We start from the raw sequence: 23,415 nt of genomic DNA on the forward strand, positions 1-23,415 counted from the left end.
TAAGACAATGTATCTTTTCGTGTCATTTTATGTATTGGTTTCTCAATTGTTTTTTTGTTTGTTTGTTTATAATTGTTGTTTAGATTATAACTTTTTGTTATATAAAATGACATCATCACCCAAACCCCAATTCTAACCCCAACTCCGGGCGACCATGGTTTAAAAATAAACAAAATCATGGAGAAACCTATATATTAAATGACATTCTAAAGCAAATCCCAAATCTATCCCCACACCAAAGCAACAATTGTTTAAAAACACAAAAAGATGTCCCATATTAAGTTAACAGTAAGGACTGAGGTATCATATCTACGCAAAATTGGAATTTGGCATCTGACTTTTCAAATTGCATGCTATTTATATGCATTTCATGAGAATGGCTTGAGATATCATATTTCGTCTTATCATATTTTCTATCTTTGGTCTCTGACGTGTATAAGCATCTCTGTAATGGCTCTGTTCATAAGGTAAGGGCCCAGCATACTCATCTCTCCAGCATTCTAGCAACAAGGGCCTTTTGATGTCCTTACCCCTTGTGGCTTGCATGCTGGGAGAGCCCAAATGACAAAGCACCGGCCCAATCTGTGACCCACTGACACATGGCATACGTGACTCTGTAATCAGGCCGAGATCTAGAGACTCATGCCAAGCTGCTCTTTACAGCCAAGATGGCCGGCAGCCTCTGCAGAAGAGCTTATATCTAATGCCATTTAGATGCATCAGGATATCAACTCAGGTGCTTCCTGTACTGGTGGGTTATGGGACAATTGGAAGAAAAGCATGACATTGTTTTTTGAGTATGTGTGCTTTAAAGGTAATGACAACAAAATATAAGACATAGTTACTTTTAGCTAAACTGGTCGTTGATTGTGAGAGGCAGATATTGTTTAACAGAAGACTGCTGATGGCATCATGCTTACAGTTACGATAATAAAACTGTAATTAGTCGCTGGGCTCTTCTGTGCCTTCATTACACCTGGAACACCACCATCAATCTTCATTACACACCAACATCATGCTGTATTAAACCAATGACTATACTACAATAACCATCTTACAATGTCAATGTCTGGAGTGTAAATCTAATGCACGAGTGTACCTTAAAAATCATTCATATTACCAAAGGGATTTGTTAATATACAATAGTTCACATGGGCTGCTGGTCCGGATAAAATAAAGTTAACTTTTTTCAACCATATAAGTTAAGTTATAACAAATCATTTGTAGTTATAACAACACATCAAGCTAAATAATAGTTTAATTTTACACAAAAAGAATTTAAGGCAGCAATGACTTTTTTAACAACCCATGATAAGTTAAATTGCAATCCAATGGGATAGGATAATTCTTATTTGACCTAACACTGGGTTGAAAATATTAATAACCCAGCCATTTTTAGAGTGTAAGTAGTACTATATCACAATTTAAAGACCATTACTTTAAATATTGATATTGCTGTAAGAAAAAATTTGTTGGTTCAACCTAAAAAAGTAAGTGTTTGTGCTGGGGTAAATATTTTGAGCTAATTCAATTTAAAAATATTAGTTGATCATATTAGTAGTGTTAAGACCACCTAAACCGAGACAAGTCATGATCAAGACCAAGACAGGCCGAGACCGAGACAAGACCAAGACTTTAAAGGGTCGAGACCAGGTCAAGACCAAGACCAAGACAGGCCGAGACCAAACCAAGACCAAGACAGTGCAAGTCACTGCATTAAAACACTTATGATAAAATGTGGAATAAGCAAATGATTAGGAACTTCTTGTCTGTGTCTGTGTGTGTGCGGGTGTGTGTGTGTGTGTGTGTGTGTGTGTGTGTGCGGCTGGGTAATTATCACGTTGTGGGGACCAATTGTCCCCACAAAGATAGGAATACCAGTATTTTTGTGACCTTGTGGGGACATTTTGATGTTCAAATCAAACAAAATGATATTTCTTGAAAATGTGAAGTAGCAGAAGGGTTTCTGCCCCCCTTGTGTACGGTGCATTCCTTCGCGGCCCCCCAAAGAAAATTTGTGACAAAAAACTGTTCTAAAACTCTAAAACATTTTAATAAAAAAAAAACAACACATTAAATTATACAAAAAAGTGGTGCTTTTGGTTAGTAGCCTTATTTTTTTTAGGTTTAATTACACAGAATTCATGATAAATTAATGTATTTCATAAAATGCCATAAAACTGGGGCCCCCCTGGCACCATCTCGCGGCCCCCAGTTTGAAAACCACTGGGTTAGGGGAATAGAATATACAGTTTGTACAGTATAAAATGCATTACGTCTATGGAATGTCCCCATAAAACATGTAAACCAGAACGTGCGTGTGTGTGTGTGTGTGTGTGTATGCCATCAGAGAAGTTGATAAAATAAGCAAAGGCATTGCAGATATGTGGGAATTTATCAGCAAATAAAAGTGAAAAAACACTAAAAAGCTGAAATCAACTTAACCATTTATTCTGAACTGTCTTTCCATGGCTTGCCATCCACTTAATACAATGCGGGTGTTTTTAGTAATAAAATTTGAAAAATTGACATTGGGAGAAACTTAAACAATGCTTAAACAATGCCAACATCATATGCCAAACCTGAATAAACTGCATAAAATTAATGAAGAAATAAATAAATACGTGATCAGTTGTGGTCCTCTTTGTCTGAGACTGAGACGAGACTGACCGGTCTCGAGAACTACAACACTATATATTAGTTGATATTAATTAACTCAAAATTTAAAGGCAGTGCAATTTTTTTACAGTGAAAAATTTATCAGTATTTATCCTTTGTCCTCGTTCTTGGTCCCATAATAAAATTTCATTTGATGGCATCTTAACGGGTAGTTTGAATGCAATAGTTCACTTTGCATGCTGGCTCCATGACTATACAGTAATTTATGTTGTCAAACTTGGCCAGAGCATATTAACATAACGGCATTTACTTTCCTGCATCTAAAGCGATTTTTCATACCCCATCTGCTGTGATTTTGAGAACACTTAACAGACTATGCCCCATCATAAAATTTATGTTCAATCTGTTGAAAAATACGGTCATAAATTTGCATCAGTTTGAAAAGTGTGAGAAAGCAATTTTAAGAGAGTAACGGTCAACAAGCAGTTGCAATGTTTTTTTTTAAATATTACTCTGACAGCCCTCAGACTTGCACTTCAACTTTAAATGGCCGCTTTAGGTGTTTCTGCAATATTAAAATAGTCTCTGCTTGTATCCCCAAAATGTGTCTCCACCGATCTTTCATAATACGATATTGAACATGTGTGGCTGCAATGAAAAACGTGCTGTTTTTGTTCTTTAAATGCTAAGAAAGCTTCTGTTCCTCCCCCTATATGCAAAGGATCTAGATCGCTTACACGTGTGCTTTGGACTACATCAAAACATGTGTCTCTGGCAGAAGGACAGGCACCCATAGTGCGGAGTCTGTGAGCAGTTATGGTTGGGGCTTAATCAATGTGACATCACATTGATAGGAGATCCCCAACAGCCTGTTTTGTGTAACTGTTGCGGTTTAAAAGAGATTACACAAATAAGAATAGATGGATTTGTACAATAACAGGATGTTTCTGGACACAGACTGGCAACTCGTTTTCTACTAAACACATTTAAAAGTGCATTTTCTAGGTTATGGAGGCTTTAAAAGCTTGTACGGAACAAAGAAATCCTGTCTGTCCAAAGTAATTGAGGAGCTCAGATGCAAAAGCGGCTAAACGCCACATCTGTCAAAAATGAGATAATGATTAACCGAATGCTCTCGGTGATGATCAATGATCAGATATTTTCACGTCAAATCTTAATCTGGCCTCAGGCTATTCAGAAATAGCGGTTTGTTGGCAGAATCCATTAAGAGTCTGATAAAAAAATGCTAATTTACATGTCAGGCACACTTAAAGGGTTTTGCATCTGAGCCGTTGTTTGCTTAGTAATTTAGCAATAGTTTGGAAAATCTTTAATATGCTAACGATACACTAAAAAAAAAGTGTCACGTGTGTGGCCCGTCATGTTAAACTATGTGTTCGGTATGTCATGTGAACCTATGTGCATCATGCGTGATGTCAAAATACATGCCTGCTGCACACGTGTCAAAAGGGATTATGATAAAAAAATGCTCACGTTCACAAAATACTCACAAGACACTAACTTAACACTTAACTCTGATAACACATAAGATTAAATGAGTACCTGGCAATGTGAGCGTCTCTTTAATCATAAACTCCTTCGAAGCGTCTGCAGCAGGCACGTATTTTGACATGACGCCTGATGCAGGTTCACATGACGCGCCAAACACATATTTTATCATGACGAGCCACACACATTACAATCTTAATACATGTTGTGACGAGTTTTGCATCGCGCACCCTTGAAAAAGAAGTCACCGGTCGCCACTGCAACATAACAGGCTGGCCTCGTCTCTTTTAGACCCAACACTGGGTTGAAAATAACCCAGCGTAGGCTCCACCAAACCACTATTGTCCTCTGTTTTCTGCGCCTTGATCGTCTTGTAAGCTATAGACCTTGATGTCAACTCTTATGAGAATCTGTCTCTAAAGGAAGTCAGTGGCTGTATGTAAATAATAAATAAGAGCATCTGCTGGTTGCTGTTATGTACCCTTTACTTACTTCTCATTAAGTCGGTAAGCCTGAGTGAATAGCATGCTTTTCTTTTCTGGTTACTGTCATGCTGATATTCACACAATAATGTCAACACACTCTTAAAAATAAGGTGCTTAAAAGGTTCATCAAAATGAAGCCATAGAAGAACCATTTTCGGTTCCACAAAAAAAAAAAACATTCAGTCAAAGATTCTTAAACCTCTTAAGACCTGGTGTGTCCACATACGTGGATATCAAATTTTTTGTTGTTTGCACCATAATATTTAATTCTGTGTAACTAGAACATATTGTACACAAACGTGGACAATTACACTGCTTCATGTTCAAAGAAAATTATTTGTTATTATATTTATTGGTTCTTCCTAACCGCAAATAGCTGAAAGAAATCTAAAATGCAAGCCAAACCAAAGCTCGAGTCTTAGGAGGTTAAAGAACCATTTTTTTTTTACATTTTTAGATAATTTGTACATAATTTCAATAACCTTTTCCACTACAAACATCCTTTTTGAAACAGAAAAAAAATATTTCTCTGGCATTGTGAAGCACCTTTATTTTTATGAGTGCAGAGGAGCGTCTCATAGTTTTAGCACATTTTTTTTTCTTTGTATCAACAATACTGTGAACAGGATATGCTAGTAAATTTTTAAACAACATCATAATAATGGACGTCTGTGTTTTGTCATGATTATGCCTTGCCGTATGATTTCAGGTAAAGTTGGAGAGTTTATGACAATCATTTTAACAATCCAATCTAATTGTATTCAATCTTTAATATAATAAATGTTAAATAAGAACTTGATGGTATGAGCATTTTTATTAAGTAATTTTTTACGTGATTTAGTGGTTTGTTTAAACTTGACTTGATTCTTGCGAACTTAAAGCAAAGATCTCCTGTGGATGTGACTCAGTAGGGATACGGTAAATTAATGAGACCACACATTTATTCTTGCCCAGAAGTGTGAATCTCAGACACCTTCAAAAGTGGAAGCACCAAATGAGCGTGTTTTTATAAAGAATGATGCCTTCACAACTTCAGATAATTGGAATTGATCATTTTAGACCTTCTCATTTAACAGCGCTCAGATCATCACTTATTTATCATTTTAGCATATCATCTGAAAGATGTGTCCACTTGAATTCAGATTCAATATTAACCAGTGTGTTTCCTAAGAGATAGAGTACAAGTTTATCTTTTATTCATAGAGAGATCACACCCGTGTAGAATTTTACAAAGTATAGGGCTCCCTGCTGCAATGGCAACAAAGGAGTGTTTATTGCATCCAGTGCGGTACGGATGGGTTATATTCTTATTTCATCAAAATACACACAAGCAAGCTTACACATGCAGCTATTGTATTGAATAATAACAGATAAAGGAATTTTCAAGCTGGTTTAAATAACAGTTGGGTTATAGTTTAAAAATAAATCTTGTCAGTTAAAGGGGACATATCATGAAAATCTGACTTTTCCATGTTTAAGTGCTATAATTGTGTCCCCAGTGCTTAATACTGCCCCTTAATATGCACTATCCAACCACGGCATTGCCATTTAGTGCAGAGATCAGCTCATTTGCTTTTAATAAGACACACCGGAAAACAGCGAATGTATGCCCACATCTACAAAGTGGCAATTTTAACATGCTATAATAAATGATCTATATGGTATTTTGAGCTAAAGCTTCACATATGTACTCTGGGGACACCAACGATTTATTTGACATCATTGTGAAATGTGCCCTTTATAGAAAATTAGCATCCTTTTAAAAAGCAATTGTCTGAGTTCAAAAATAAAATATATTTTTGTTCACTTTACTTACATTTTTGAGTTGTCTTTTAGCTTTGACTCAGTTAAAGGAACAGTATGTAAGAAATTTATATCAATTAATCGTAAAATGGCCCTGATATGTCACTAGACATTAAGAAATAATTTTCTTATCAAATACTTATATAACTGACAACAGTGGTCCGGCCAGGATATTGTCATTTAAAAAGTGGAGTTGCAGCCCTCAGCTGATGTTTATGTCGTCATGTTGTGTATTGGCCACCAGTTGTGTGATTGCAGTACCAGTTTTAGTCACAAGTTTTGTGATTGCAATACCAGTTTTGGCCACAATCCTACATACTGTTCCTTTAAGTCATATTTACCTTACATTTTCAATAGCTCCAACTTGAAATGTTTTGTCGTGATACTTAAATAATTGACCCAACTATGTATTTCAAGTAACCTGGACTTACAATGTTTAGTTGAAAATCATGAACTGTTCTAAAATTCAGGTTCATTCAACTTAAATAACTGACCGAACTATTACTTTCAATTAACCTGCATACCTTATTTGTCTTGTGAAATGCGACAGAAATCTTTTAACTTGTGTTCTTCACAACAAAATAGTAAAATTAAAAGTGACAGAAAATATCAGTCAGTCATTTAAAGGTCAGTCCATCCCTCTTTATGAAAGCATTTGTTTCATTTGAGTCAGAGTGCAATATTTCTTACTTTTTCAAATGTCATTGAGTTTTAAACAGACATTTATTTGTAATGTCTATGAAATTCTGAGCTTTAGCCATCTAACAATATTTACACGACTAAATATAACAGCACCCAGGAAAATATGTTAATATGTTTACCTCTATGTTTCACTATTAAATTTCACTTATGGTCCGATTCACGATTTTACATTTTCTTTGGTGTGTAAGTGTGTATTAGTAAATGTTAACTATATGCAAAAGCTACATACCCCAAAGTAAACGATGACGATAGTTATCATCTTCAACGTAAATCTCTTTTCTTGGACAACAACAAACACACGGATTGTAAGCAACAGTTTACTTCCTGGGATTGGTGATGTAGACAAGACCGACATTATCGTAATTCCTCACGCTTCGGACTCAGCCTGTCAGTTAACTTCTGTTAGCAACCGAATCTTTTCAACATTGTAAGGAGTGTCACATTTCCGGCTGACGTCAGAGGTATTCAGACCAATCACAACGTACAGAATAGCTGGCCAATCAGGGACACAGAGCTTTTCAGATCAATGAGTTTTGTACAAAATCAATGCGTTTAAGAAAGGCAGAATATCTGGAGCAACAAAAATGTACAGTATGTGGAAAATAATGTGTTTTTTTAACCATAAACCACGCAAACACATTGTATTATACCAAATACACAAAATAATGTTGTTTTTAAGTAATGAAATAGGTGTCCTTTTAATATAACCACATTCACTGAGGGGTGTTTTAGATATATTTCAGTGAAATTTCTTGTGAAAATGTGGATTTATGGTACATAATAATTTATGATTCTAATTTAAAAACATATATTTTCACTGAATATTTGACAGGTAGCTAAATGTTGACTGCTCTTCTATTAACAAATAAATCAAGTAAAAAATGAACTCTCTCTCTCAACAGGTATTGACACTTTGGATAAAAGCATTTGCTTACATGGCTCAGAATGTAACAATAATGGCTTATGGGAACAACAATGGGCGAACAATGAACAATATTATTATTATTAATTAGTATTAAAGGGGTCATATTATGAAATAAAATGTAAAATAAGTCTTTGGTGTCCCCAGAGTGCTAATGTAAAGTTTTAGCATAAAATACCCCACAGATAATTTATTATAGCATGTTAAAATTCCCATTTTGTAGGTCAGAGCAAAAATGTGCTGTTTTTGGGTGTGTCCTTTAATATGCAAATCAGCTGATGAAATGCAAACACTGATCGCAATGATGGTATGTTGCAATTGAAACTCAATTGTGCTGTCAATTATTTTTTTCTCTCTTTTCTCTCTGCACTAAATGGCAGTGCCATGGTTGAATAGTGTAGATTAAGGTGCTGTATTATTGTAATTGGCCTTGTTACCTACCTCACAAAACAGGCGAAATCTGAACGACCTAATTTTTCACACACTTGCAAAAGAAAATGGCTTACCAAAACTAAGTTACTGGGTTGATCTTTTTCACATTTTCTAGGTTGATAGAAGCACTGGAGAGACCCAATTGTAGCACTTAAACATGAAAAAGTCAGATTTTCACGCTATGACCCCTTTAATTAACAAAGATTAATAAATACTTTAAAATATGTTGCTCATTGTTAGCCCTAAATAATGCTAATAAGATCGTATTGTAAGGTGTTACAAACATTTGTAATACAGTAAACACTCAGCTGAAAGCAAAACTTCATCTTTGTCTAGATATGAAAAAGTTATTTTGCATATACATACATTTACAGTTTTTCATTTAATCAGCATCTTTGTTTAATGAGTTTACTTGCCAACGTCAAGTAAATTAGCAGAACAAAAGCAGTATCTTGTGTAACCGCAAACTGAGCAGGAATCACCATGGGGGACGCTTGCAATCTTACAGACCAACACGGTGCGATTCACACAAACTATACAATAGCACCTCACCTGAAAACAGAAGAATTTACAGCAATCTGTTCTTTTCACACTTCATTTCAAGGTTATCTTAATTTGTTGCTAATGATTCAACGTGTAACAAACTATACGTTAAGGTGTATTGAGAACTCCCTATCTTCAGGAATTCTGGGATACGGAGACCCATCTGGAAATGCCCTGTGCACGTCCTTAGGGTAATCTGGTAAAATAATGAATCTTCAAGCGAGTGAAGTACAACGCCTCACAGTGCTGTTTGCTTAAGCCACCCTTTTATGTGGAGACACATGGTGTGCTCAGAAAGAGGTCTTCTGGGGTTTCTGACAGATGGCATGGCTCACAAATAAAGACAGCATCAATGTGACAAAAAGCTCAACTCTGCGGGTCTCTAGTAGACACCCGCTGTAATACCGCATATGCCTCCGTGACTAAACTAAAGGCTCTATTTTTGCTTTTCAAGGACTGTAGACTGAGCTGGATCTGAGGAGGTAATGACGCATGATCAAATTAATGTCATTTGCACTTTAGCTTTCTCACTTATTCACTACACTGTCGGAACAAATGGTCAAAATATGTACACCAGCTGTCACTGAGGCTGTACCTTTTCAAAACATATTATAGTTCATATTAGTACCTCAAAGATTAGTATCCCATATACATGGTACCAAATGTATCATCTGTACCTAATTCTTAAAGGGTACTGCCCCAGAGACAGCTGGGGTACAAAAGGTCCTAACATTTATAGATATGTACAGTATACATCTGGTACAAATATCTACACTGGGAAGAACAAATATGTACAGTGACAACTAGAGATAATTTTTGACCATATAAACACCAGCAGTATACATTTAAAGAAAAACACCACCATTTTTCAATATTTTACTATGTTCTTACCTCAATTTAGACCAATTAATACATACCTTCTTTATTCAATGCGTACATCTTAATCTCTGTACAGCGCGTCATGAATGTGCCAGCATTTAGCCCAGCCCCATTCATTCCCTAGGATCCAAACAGGGATGAATTTAGAAGCCACCAAACACTTCCATGTTTTCCCTATTTAAAGACTGTTACATGAGTAGTTGCACGAGTAAGTATGGTGGCACAAAATAAAACTTTTGTTTGGAGCCATAGGAATGAATGGGGCCAGGCCAAATGCCAACACACTCACAAAACGCTGTACAAAGACTAAAAGTGCACGGATTGAAAAAAGATAGGCATGTATTAATTCATCTAAGTTGAGCTAAGAACATAGTAAAATATTGAAAAACGGTGGTGTTTTCCTTTAACAATGGTGATTTTGCTGTGTACCATGGACAACATGCATGCAATATTTGATTAAAACAAAAAAGGCATTTACACCGGTAAGTGGAGTGTAGAAAGCCCTCAGAGGAGTTTGACGAGAAACTCCAAAGAAACCAATTAAAACAGAAGGGAGGGAGTTATAAACAGAGCCAGAAATCCTTCACCACCTGTAAAACACTGTCCTCAGGAGCCCTAACAAAAACATCTCTGCTGAGTTATCAGAAAGAGTCACACCATTGTAAGGGACTGACAGTCTATGATGCATTGACAACATATTGTTTTGGCAGTTGGATATCTGAGTGTCTTAAAGCAATACAAAGTTTTGGTCAAAATTTAGACATTTTGTAAAAACAACATGATCTCACGAATTTCCGTGGCATAGTCACGGAATTTTGTGCTCATTTTTCCGTGGCCCTGCTACGGACTGTCTTTTTCCGTGGCATTCTCACGGATTGGTTACTCAACTGTTTTGTCCTATTTTCTTACCATTTTTGCTTTGGTTTAGGGTTAGATTTACATTAAATGACATCCCTACCCAAACCCAACTCTAACCCCAACGCCAGGCAACAATTGTTTATAGTTTAGAAAATATAAACGAATAAATCAGAAAAAATAGTATAAACCAATAGTTAAAGTGACATACTAACGCAAACACCAAATCTAACCCTAAACCGAAGCGAAAATGGTTTGAAAATAGGAAAAAGCAGTTGAGTAACCAATCCGTGAGAATGCCACGGAAAAAGACAGTCCGTAGCAGGGCCACGGAAAAATGTGGAGATCCGTGAGAATGCCACGGAAAAATGAGCACAAAATTCTGTGACTATCTCACCTAGTGCAAGCTGAGAAACACGGAGTTTGAGCTCCCTCCAGAGATTCTCTATTTGGTTTAGGTCTGGATACTGGCTAGGCCACGCCAGAACCTTGATATGCTTCTTACAAGAGCCATTCCTTGGTTATCCTGGCTGTGTGCTTCAGGTCATTGTCATGTTGGAAGACCCAGCCTCGACCCATCTTCAATGCTCTAACTGAGGGAAGTAGATTGTTCCCCAAAATCTTGCAATACATGACCACGGTCATCCTCTCCTTAATACAGTGCAGTCGCCCTGTCCCATGTGCAGAAAAAGACCCCAAAATCATGATGCTACCACCCCCGTGCTTCACAGTAGGGATGGTGTTCTTGAGATGGTACTCATCATTCTTCTTCCTCCAAATACGTTTAGTGGAATTATGACCAAAAAGTTCTATGTTGGTCTCATCTGACCACATGACTCCTCTGGATCATCAAAATGGTCATTGGCAAACTTAAGACGGGCCTGGACATGTGCTGGTTTAAGCAGGGGAACCTTCCGTGCCATGCATGATTTCAAACCACGACGTCTTAGTGTATTACCAACAGTAACCTTGAAAAAGGTGGTCCCAGCTCTTTTCAAGTCATTGACCAGCTCCTCCCGTGTAGTTCTGGGCTGATTTCTCAACTTTCTTAGGATCATTGAGACCTCACAATGTGAGATCTTGCATGGAGCCCCAGTTCGAGGGAGATTGACAGTCATGTTTAGCTTCTTTGGTCTTGGCCATGTTAGTAGTTGGATTCTTACTGATAGTATGGGGTGGACAGGTGTCTTTATGCAGCTAACAACCTCAAACAGGTGCATCTAATTTAGGAAAATAAATGGAGTGGAGGTGGACATTTTAAAGGCAGACTAACAGGTCTTTGAGGGTCAGAATTCTAGCTGATAGACAGGTGTTCAAATATTTATTTGCAGCTGTATCATACAAATAAATAGTTAAAAATCATACATTGTGATTTCTGGATTTTTTTAGATTATGTCTCTCACAGTGTACATGCACCTACGATGACAATTTCAGACCCCTCCATGATTTCTAAGTGGGAAAACTTGCAAAATAGCAGGGTGTTCAAATACTTATTTTCCTCACTGTACTAAAGATAAACCAAAAGCTCTTTGGGTAGGACCAAAAGATTACAGGAAAGGTTTAAGGCTAGACTAAAACACATGTTGCTGTCTAAACTGAAAATAACTTGCATGTAGATCTTAAAATATGCCAGTGCATATTAACAGTGCCATCGATTTGTCTTAAGATACACACCAGTGACATATTTTTCTAAGGCATGTTTATAAAAATTGCTTAAATGTCTTAATTTAACTAAGGCCTAGCCCTGGCTTTAGCTAAGCCTTGTCTGTGAACCAGGTTAAGGTATATCAAAATATCTTTAAAGCTTTGTTAAAAAAAAAACTTTAAAAAATAATACTTTGTCTGCAAGAATAACTTGAGTAATTTATGTTGGACTCAATGTCTTTTAAAAGAAATGTGTCGCTTTGTTTGTAAAAAGCTGGTTTTGATTCAGCTAGAAAGCTAAGGGAGATGTTGGCCTTGCACTGCTTTGCACTTACTCAGCAGTTACAAACAAAAACTTAAAAGATAAAACTTTAACTATTCTGGCTCAAATCGCTTGGTAATAAAAAAAAACAATAACGCAAAATAAAACAGGAAAAGGGAGTCTTAAAAATCTGCATACGTGTTGAATGCAAAAAACCTACAGCCTCTTTGGCATGAAATGCTAAATCCCACATGCTGCCCACTCCTATTGTTGTATCCAAAAGCCAATTAATTGAAGCACAGAAGCAGTAAAATACCAGTATTGCTGAATAGTGCCATCAAAATAATTCTCATCCCAAATACAGCGAACATCACAACAGGGCATAACCGACCATCAAGCCTCAAACTCTACACCGACTACATATAAATGAGCAGTGAATGACTGTTCGTCTAAACTGAGCCAATAAAATTTCCCAAGCAGTGCCAGCAACTCGCTGGAGGAGGCTGAGACGAAATGTTTGTATTATTCCCCAGGTTCCTTTCATGAAAACAGACAGCGCAGACCACATCTGATCTTCAATAAAATAAGCCAGCACAAACTGCAATTATCTGGCAGATCACTAATGTCATGTTTTATAGATGTTGACGAAACAATAAAAATGTATATTTAAAAACTCAAAAAGACATTACTTCATTTACTACATTGCGTACTTAGGGTGTGGATGTTATTGACCACAAACACGTAGAAGAAGGATCAACTGATGTAAAGTTCACTGCTGATATCTCTGTATTTAAGCTTATTCAATTCAAATGTATTTCTATAAGACTTTTTACAGTCGACTACTACAGCAGAAGACCACACCAGGTGCCACTCCTGTCAGCTAAAAACAGGAAACTGAGGCTATGCAGGCTTACCAAAATTGGACAATTTATAGTTTTAGTCACATGAGTGACACTCCGAATGGTTGAAAATGAAAGTGGCAGTTTGGGCTCCTAAGTCAAAATTGAGCATTGTTTAAACACCACTAGTTGAGTATTGTTGCTGACCATGTCTATCCATTTTTTACCAAAGTGTACCCATCTTCCAATGGCTACTTCCAGCAGAATAATGCACCATGTCACAAAGCTCAGATCATCTCAAACTGTACTCCAACGGCTTCCAGAGTCACCAGATCTCAATCCAACAGAGCACCTTTGGGATGTGGTGGAATGGGAGATTCGCATCATGGATGTGCACCGACAAACCTGCAGCAACTGTCTGATGCTATTATGTCAAAATCTCGGAGAAATGTATTCAACGCCTTGTATAATCTATGCCACGAAAAATTAAAGGTGTAGCGAAGGATTTTCTAGAATTTTAGAAAAGAACCGCCTTCTCCACTTTTTAAAAAAATGCAATTGCTCAACACTCCTGATTGACAACTAGGAGGACCAATAGTCTTGATGATCCACCTGGAAAAACAAAATCCCCCGCAATACCTTTAAGGTAGGCAAAAGGGGGTCCAACCTAATAAAGTGGTCAGTGAATGTATACACATTCACACTAGCAGTATCAACTATGGAAACATTTAAACCAGTACATTCATAAAGCTATTTTTTTTTCAGAAAATGCATATAATGGCCATTTACTTACTTTTAATCTTTTTTTTACATTAATAGTGCTATTTAGCAAATTTTTTTTTTAAAGGTGCACTGTAAAAAAAAAAATGCTGGGTTATCATCAACCCAGTGTTGGGCTATAAAGAGCCAAAGCCAGTCAGATAACTTAAATTAACCCAGAATTTTTTTTATATTTGACTCAAAATGTTATATTTGATTAGGTTGGCTAACAATGGGTTAAAACAACCTAGCATAGGTTAAATTGCAACCAGGGTTCCCACTCTGAGCCAAATGTCAAATTCCCTGACTTTTCCCAGACTAAAAAGCTGTATTTTCATGACCTATGTCTGAGATGCCATGAGCCTATGGCAAGCCGTTTTTACTTTTATTCATTGTGTTCTTGATATCAACCATTACATTTCCACTAGTAACAATGTTAATTCTTGATATCAACAATTTAATTCTTGATATCAACAATAAAGTTATTTATATCTGTAATTGTATTTTCACTATAGTGAAATGTCACCACAGGCTGCCATTCAAATTCCTTTGTTTATATCAAGAATTACATTCCCCATAGAAACAATGTTAATTGTTGATATCAAGAATTCAATTTTTGATATCAAGATTTAAATTATTGATATCAACAATCGTGTTTTTGATATCAAGAATTCAATTGTCACTAGTGACAAATTTAATTTCTGATATCATGAATGGGATTGTTAGTAAGAAAGCCATTTTAGATATCTGAAATTATAATAATATCAGAAATACAATTTCAGATAACACCCCTAACTAGTGACAATCAAATTATTGATATCAAGAATTAACATTTTAACTAGTAACAATTGAATTCTTGATATGAAGAACTCAACAAATAAAAGCTAAAACGGCTTGCCATATGAGCCTGCTAATGTAGTGTACACCATGAGTTTATAAAAAAGTTTAGATTCTCACTTGAAATCAGTGGGGGCTTGGACCCGGAAGTGACATTGCTTACCCCAAACCTTAACAAGCGGATTACATTTTGAACTAAAATGTAAAGCTACAAACAAAATTGCTGAAATTTCGTGACTTGGTAAAAAAAATATTTAATTCAATTTTTAATTTCTGGAAGACTTAAAATTCCATGATATTCCAGAAATTTCATGACCCAAGGGAACCCTGTACAACCCAACAAGTTGAATTTGTCCCTTTTTGACCCAACGCTGGGTTGAAAATAGGATGAATTAGTGGTACTAGCTGTAAAAAGAATTGTCTGTATGACTGTAAATGTTATTCTAGTACTAGAGCTATTACAAAAACATGCATATTATTTTTTTAATAAAATGTAAATAAAGCAATACCAATTGTCAGAGAATTAGATTGCAATCGGTATCTAAAAAAAAATAGTCTACTAAAAGCAGTATATATACACAAAATCACCAGACAGGGTGGTAACTGATATTTACAGTTAGCATGAAACAGGACAGGTCTTATATTATTGTAAACATTAAAATATTAAACATATACACGAAAAAATGTGCATACCATAAAATAGCACCTTAGCAATAATAAATAAGATAAAATAGTCTCTTATCTAAACAAATAAGTGGCTTATCTAAAAACCACACCTGATTCCCATTCAATTTGTAACGCTGCATTGTCCAGCATTACCTTTGTTTAACATAATTAAAAACACAAAGAGGCAAAAGTCTGTATATAATACCATAAAGGGGTTTTGGTAGAATTTACATGAGAATGAACAAAATATATATAAAATATTCTTCATATAAAACTTTTATTTTGAACTGAAGAACAAATTCAAGTTACAACATATCAATAAGCAAACTCTGTTCCCAAAAGGAATTGGTTTAATATGTTTAACTGTACCTTAGTCCATAATAGGTAACTTCTGTTTCCGAAACAATGATAACAACTAACGAAAACAAACGATGCAAGGGGAAAACAAACAACAAGTGTGTTTATAATGTAACTGCATGTCTGTTAAAAGGTGACTGGTATAAAAGACAAATCATACAGCCCAAAATCAATCAACATTACATCAAAGATCAGTTTCAGCGAGGCACAGAATCATCTAACCTTGGCATTACATGTGCTAAATAATGTAGATCGACGTAAAATCATGTAAAGCAGCTAATATAGCTTATAGAGTAACTCCACAGAAGGGGGACATCCTTGAAATGTAGCGTGACGTGGTGATGACATCATTTTAGCATACTTGTTGGTACATTTTCCCTTTGAATATGATCATGTCGTGACATAGCAGTTGCTAGTAAAACAAAAAGTTACGTATTTAACAAAAAAGGCCAAGGAATGTCATGTGTTCACTAAAACCAAATTTCACAATCCTGCAGTCATAACGAAGGTGTTTATTACACCTCTGTGCATTGTTACGGAGAACCTCTAAATGCCTTACAATAAACTTGTTCTGTGCTAATATTCCATTGTGTGAGATATGCATAAAACACTTGATCCTCTGGACCGATATTCCTGTAACAAAAACAAAACTCTACAGTACTCTAGATAGAGAACATGCGAAACATCCAAACACTCGAACAAACAACATTCTGCCATTGCATCTTCTCTTCACAAACCACCGAATGATCTATTCTACCAGACACATACTGTATTACGCCAACAAACATCATCTTTTCTTTCCAAAAATGTGTGGTTTAATGGTAACAAAATCCTTGAAATATTTGCGAAAACCATCATCTTCCCAAAAGTGCAACTATTAGCAACCAAATCCGGTACAGAAGTTCAGATTCACTGTGTTCAGTAGTGCTTTTCCTGCAGGTAATCTTTCATTTTGTTCGGTAAAGGCAATTTCTGGATTAGATCTATTCGCGTGTACTGCCGGATAACAAATCGACACAGGTACTGCAGCGACCGGACCTGCATAAACCTCGAAACAGGATTGGTCAGTCGAACAGGGTAGGTGGCGGACCCCGGTAAGCGTGATCTTGAATAGCAGAACGCTCCGTTCTCCGAATCTTTAATCGAATTATCAATGAGATCCACGATGGACGTGTGGCCTTCGATGTCAGGTTGCTCGTAGAAGCTGAAACTGCCATTGGAGTGTTCGATTCTGGTGTGGAGGGTCTTGCCCTGCGAGCGAAAGCTCAAGCTTAGGAGATACCGGTCGTCGGAACTGTCGCGGACTAAAAAAGAACCATCCAGGAGATTCGTCAGCTTCTCCTCTGCCTCCCATCTTGTAATGGGTCCCCAATACCATCCCTGCTTGGCGAGCTTCTTCAATTCTGCCGTGAGACTGGTAACCACCATGGGCCCGCTGTTCTGCACGGCATCGTAGACCCGCTGCACTCCCGGAGCAGAGTTCGGGTCAAAGTTGAGATGGTGCATGACTCTCTCTGCAACCTGAGCGTGGGTACCGCTGAACCCAGGGAAGCTCCTCTGAAGATAACTGCTGGGCAACGGAGGTAGCAAGGGAGAAAGAGGGGCTTCGAGCCTTGAGCCCTGCAGCAAGACGTTTGCAGTGTTTAAAAAAAGCTGGTTCACTGATGACTCCATGAAGATGTCTGGTGACAGGAGATCCTGATCGATAGGCTCCTCGTCAGCATGAAGTGATCTGCATCCCTCTGTCTGTTCAACAACATCCATAGGTGTGGTGCTATCTAAGCAAAAAGAGCGTGAACCCTCCTCATCAGGATAGAGTCCATCATCTAAAGGCATTGTGTACTGAATATAATCCTGAGCTGCAAGACCAAGAACTACAGGCATGTGTTCGTCGATTTCAAGATGCAAGTCGTTGTTCTCAGAGTCTGAATGATGGTCTGGCACACATCTGGTGATTTTCAACGACTCGCTAGATTCTTCAAACAGTCTGTCTCTCCGGAGGTCTAGGAAGTCTTGGCGCACGCTGTCGAGAGACGGGCTCGGATCTGAGGAGTTAATTAACGCGTTCACCTTGACATCCATTTTGATGCACGTCTCCTCCGAGTTTGCTGGTCTGAGAGGCCACGGGGTGGGACTGTAATGGTGACTATGGATGGATGTGGAACGCTGAGATTTCATGTCACTTAGACTAATGGGTGCAGAAGATGAGGAGAAGGTGTCATCATCTATAGAGGATACAGACGGAGAACCACCTTTGACCTTTGGTTTCTGTTTCGCTGACAGTCTCCGTTTCAAGGTGCCCATGAGACCCTCACTCTTAGATCGGACTTTGGATCTCTTTTCGTCCTCATTATCCAAATCGCCGCCGACAAGATCTTTGCTGTAGCATCCTCCAAACAGAGAGTCTTCAGCGGAGAAATTGGCTGCCAGGTCTGGCTGTGAAACGGCATATTCGCTGTCTTCTTTGCCTTTAATGTTAAATGACTTCCTTATTGTCTTCAGACTGATCTTCTTCATTCTGAGGGATCCCCCTTAATTTGGAGGGGGATTACGCAAAATGTTCTAGGGATGCGGGAGATGATGAACACTCACACATTGCTAGTTACATAAGGCGCACAACTGCCATACCTACAAAACAGAAAGCACAAAAGATTCACACAATTAACTCAAAAACAGGAACAGGTTTAATATAATCAACATGAAATGACATTCGCAACCTATTTTTCTTCCATAATGTGACGTCTGCATGAAACAAGATATTCAACTAGAAATATGTAGTGGAGGACTAGATTTGATATATATAATACTGGATGGTAAAATACAGTCTCAGTATGGTGGTGGTCATAGACAAGGCCTGAAGAGGGCTTTGAGACTCCTAAGTCTTGAAGGATTAGTCAATTTTCTTTAAAAAAATCCAGATAATTTACTCACCACCATATCATCCAAAATGTTGATGTCTTTTTTGTTCAGTCGAGAAGAAATTATGTTTTTTGAGGAAAACATTCCAGGATTTTTCTCATTTTAATGGACTTTAATGGACCCCAATACTTAAGTTTTAATGCAGTTTAAAATTACAGTTTCAACGCAGCTTCAAAAGACTCTAAACGATCTGAAACGAGGCACAAGGGTTTTATCTAGCGAAACGATGGTCATTTTTTGGCAAGAAAAATAAAAAATATGCACTTTTAAACCACAACTTCTCGTCTTCCTCCAGCTGTGTGACGAGCCAGCGCGACCTCACGTAATTGCGTAATGCCGTGGAAAGGTCACGTGTTACATTTATGAAGCTCACATTTGCGGACCATTTTAAACAATAAAGTGACACAAAGACATTAATTAGTATCATTCCACACAACAACGTCTGAACGGTCCTCTTTCTCCACACTTGTAAACACTGGGGCGTAGTAACGATACGTCATCCGTGACCTCTTGACGTGATGATGTATTACGCCAGGTCGCGCTAGCACGTCACAGGACCGGAGGAAGATGAGAAGTTGTGGTTTAAAAGTGCATATTTTTTATTTTTCTTGCCAAAAAATGACAATTGTTTGCTAGATAAGACCCATATGCATCGTTTGAGATTATTTACAGTCCTTTGAAACTGCAATTTTAAACTGCATTAAAACCCTAAAGTCCATTAAAATGAGAAAAATCCTGGAATTTTTTCCTTAAAATACATAATTTCTTCTCGACTGAACAAAGAAAGACATCAACATTTTGGATGACATGGTGGTGAGTAAATTATTTAATTATCTAAATTAGAAAATTGACTTATCCTTACAGTTGAATTAAAAATGTTATACAGTACTTTGCAAAAGTCTTAAGCCACCATGCCAGAATTAGATTTGTTGTTTTTGTAATGTTAAAGTGATCATATATAATTATTTATCAGTCTCTTTATTAGAATACATCCAGAAAATACAGGAAATGTGTATATAGTATTAAAAACTGTATAAAAATGTAAACTGATGTGTCAAGTTTTTGGGGTAAACTCGAGCAATAGCAGGAAACTGCAGGATCTCTTAAAATTAAATAAAATTAAATCCTAATTTCTAATTTTAAAGAAATTTGTCTTTAATTTACTTCATTCTGCTTAAAAACGCTCAAGATGTTTAGTGCCAAGGGAGGTCACACTAAACACCGATGATGTTTTTTTGTACATATTTCCTGTATTCTCTGTTTGTATCTTAATAAAATACATTGACAAAATAAATATGGATGGACATTAAAACTACTAAAACAATAAGTCTGGTGGTGGTGGCCTAAGACTTTTGCAAAGTACTGTATATTAACATCAATATTTTAGCTTAATGTTTATAGGTGTAGCCTGTAATTTAGGCTTTGAATTTATCCACAATTTTACTTTTCATTGCTTTGTTGTTTTATACTTTCACATTTTTGAAGTGCAAATGAGAAGGTCAAATGCAAAACCCTCTAAGTGCATCTGACATGTTTTCTTGTAAATAAGCATTTTTTATCAGGCTCTTATGTTTATGTTCAATAATTTATCTTTAATGGCAATAAAAAGGTTATTAGTCAGTAATTGAAATGCCTTATTTTCACAAATGTCACTTTAGTCATTTCAATGGTATTTGACAAATTAAACAGTCTTTTGCTACAAAACCCAGTGCATGCATGCAAGATTTTTGGGAAGAACATCCACTTCTAAAAAAATCCACTTCTTTTGACATAGTAAACAAATCTTCCATGCACTTTGCTGAATAATCATTGTGGGCTTTAACAGATTCTTCCAACAAACCAGCATTTGAGAATAACCTGAGAATTAATCGGATTTTAAGTAAAGGTATTTGATGAACATATAATATATGTGCCGAGAGGATTCAGTCAACATAATCAAATTTTTTTGATGGAGGTGGCGTTTAGCGGCTTTTGCATCTAAGCTCTTGAAATATTACACATAGGGGCAATTTCCCCTAAACATGGTTTAGATTAATCCAGGGCTAGACATTTGTTATATTAAGACATTTAAATAGTTTTACCAACATACCTTTCAAAAACTAATACTGGTGTGCACCTTAAGACAAAACCATGGCAGTGATATATGTTAAGATATGTCAGTGCAAGATGTTTTTAAATTACGGCATCTTAAATATGCATTTTAGTCTGGGACTAAGATAAGCCTTGTCTGGGAAACCGCCCCACAGTCTCTTAATGCGAGGTCATACAATTTTTGAAATATCATGTACAGATTAATCATACCAAAAACCATTAAAAAAGAAAAAAAAACAGGGCCCATTGTGATTTCATGTTAAAAAAAGTAATAATCATTCAGATTAATTTTAATGTAGTTACAATATATCACATATGTATGGATCTCATATATAGATTGAGCTGTGCATAATTTAAGTTTAGGCATGTGTATTGCTGTGATATTAATTTGACAGCTAACAGCAAAGTACATTAAGATTTCCTACAAAGCATATTTGGCTATTATTGTGTAAATGTTTATGCATAAATAATTATGTCTGGTGGTTGGCTTACTAGCTCGGACTGAATTTAGCTTGTTTACTGGTTCATTAAATGATTCTCCAGCTCACTATAGCACATTAATATGAATCTGTCACTTTGTAGTTTAGTTATTTTGTTATACACCATAATAAACTCTAAATTTAATACCGTCCTAAACAGCTCGTGTTAGCGTGGCTAATGCTTTAAGAGCTCAATTAGCAGTCAGGCTAACCAACACAGGCCCTGTACATTAAACATCACTGCCGTTTTAATGCTATACAACACTAACCAAACAAAATTAACGGGTTAATATTTAAGCACATAAATGATAACCATACGTTACCTGTCGTGTCTTTTATATACTGTCAACTTACAGCAGATTTCATGTCAGACTCAAGGGTCCGTGGAGCTAAGACATCATATCATGAGACATTACTGCTGCACGGCTAACTGAATAGCTGAGGCTATAAAAACATCAGAGAAACGAGCTCACTTCTCACACAGCCGAGGAAAAACGGACGCTTTATGAATGCGTTTAGGGCTAAACTGATAGCGTGCGGCGTGGATGTTTTAAATGTTAAGTATATTCAGGATTTAAAACTTTTCTCCAGCTAGCTGCCGTTTCTCTATGCTGTCGTCTCTTTGTTGGCTGTTGCATCATGGGAGTTGGCGAGGGGGAGGATGGGGAGCATCGGATTCATCGCCGTGTGTTTAAGCATCAGAAACCTCACGGTTTGGTTCCCTAAATAAAAACAACGAGAGGTAAATAAATAACACATAAAACCACAATAATATATGAATCACACACACGTACACACTTAAGAAGTCAGGACACTATAGTAAATATTAAACTGTATTAAATTACACCAGTAATTGCTGCACTTTGTTAATGTATATGCTACTAGTGTAAATTATGATTTAATAGAAGACTCTTGAAAAAAGCCTACCCTGAAATATGTAAACTGGAGTACAATGTGAAAATTTTTTCACCTGTGAAAACACAGATTCTGCAGCATAGGGTAAATAATACCTTATTTTATCTTTGTTAAATTTATATAATTTTGTTGTTGTTTTTAAATATTTATACTTTATAATATACTGTATTTTAACATGTCAGAAATTAGTTTTGAGTTTCAGTGCTATGCAATTATAATTTTATAGTTTTACTTAGATTTATATTTTAACAATCTACAGTATCTTTCAGTGTATCTTTACCCTCAAAAACAGTCAGAAAGTAAGGTACAAAAGCTGTCACTGGGATGGTAATTTTTTAAAGGATATTTATGAGGTACTGTACTAATATGCACCCATTAGATAAAGGTGTTCTTTAAAAAAAATGGTAAAGCCCCACCGAGAGCTTTTGTACCGTATTTTTTTTGATTATGTGCTGTTTATAGCATGCTTTTTAATTTCACCAGTAGACTTAATTAGATGCATTTTGTGATACACTGTTATCATGATGGGAGAGAGACAGAGAGAGAGAGAGAGAGAGAGAGAGAGACAGACAGAGAGGAGTAAAGCAAAACCTTGTGGCAAGTGATTTCATTGAAGGGTAGCATATGTGACAGGAGCAGAGGAGGATGCTTGCAGGCCACACACTCCTTGTAACATGACTGTACATTCACTAAAAACAGAGCGGGAGATGTGAGTGAAATTAACATGGTAAAGCTGTAAAATGCAATGTTCATAATACAAGATCTGACCTTTGAGTTGCAGGCTTTGGTATCTTGACAAATAGGGACAAGCAAGACTGTAAGGAAAAATATGGAGCCTATGCAAAAAAATAATTTAATCACATTGCCGTCAGCCAGGTACATTTTCTTTTCTAGATAT

The 23,415-nt window shown here is 36.6% G+C and overlaps 1 protein-coding gene across 2 annotated transcripts; it reads right to left on the reverse strand.

Annotated features, from left to right (window-relative positions):
- Positions 1–16,016: 16,016 nt before the first annotated feature.
- On the reverse strand, positions 16,017–22,270 carry socs6b (suppressor of cytokine signaling 6b). 2 transcript variants are annotated; one of them, XM_055202014.2, is made up of 2 exons: positions 21,957–22,270; positions 16,017–18,741 (listed from the first exon to the last, which is right to left on the reverse strand). In XM_055202014.2, the coding sequence occupies exon 2, from the start codon at positions 18,628–18,630 to the stop codon at positions 17,032–17,034; it is 1,599 nt and encodes a 532-aa protein (XP_055057989.2). In that variant the 5' UTR covers positions 18,631–18,741; positions 21,957–22,270; the 3' UTR covers positions 16,017–17,031. The 2 variants fall into 2 exon arrangements, with proteins under 2 accessions (XP_055057989.2, XP_055057988.2); XM_055202013.2 differs by having other exon boundaries at positions 21,926–22,270.
- Between the last annotated feature and the right edge of the window lie 1,145 nt (positions 22,271–23,415).

The sequence above is a fragment of the Misgurnus anguillicaudatus genome, chromosome 2, assembly GCF_027580225.2.
Source record: "Misgurnus anguillicaudatus chromosome 2, ASM2758022v2, whole genome shotgun sequence".
Taxonomy (NCBI): domain Eukaryota; kingdom Metazoa; phylum Chordata; class Actinopteri; order Cypriniformes; family Cobitidae; genus Misgurnus; species Misgurnus anguillicaudatus.

Coding starts and splice junctions, on each gene's coding strand:
- socs6b (XM_055202014.2), bottom strand. CDS start 18,630: ATGAAGAAGATCAGTCTGAAGACAATAAGGAAGTCATTTAACATTAAA.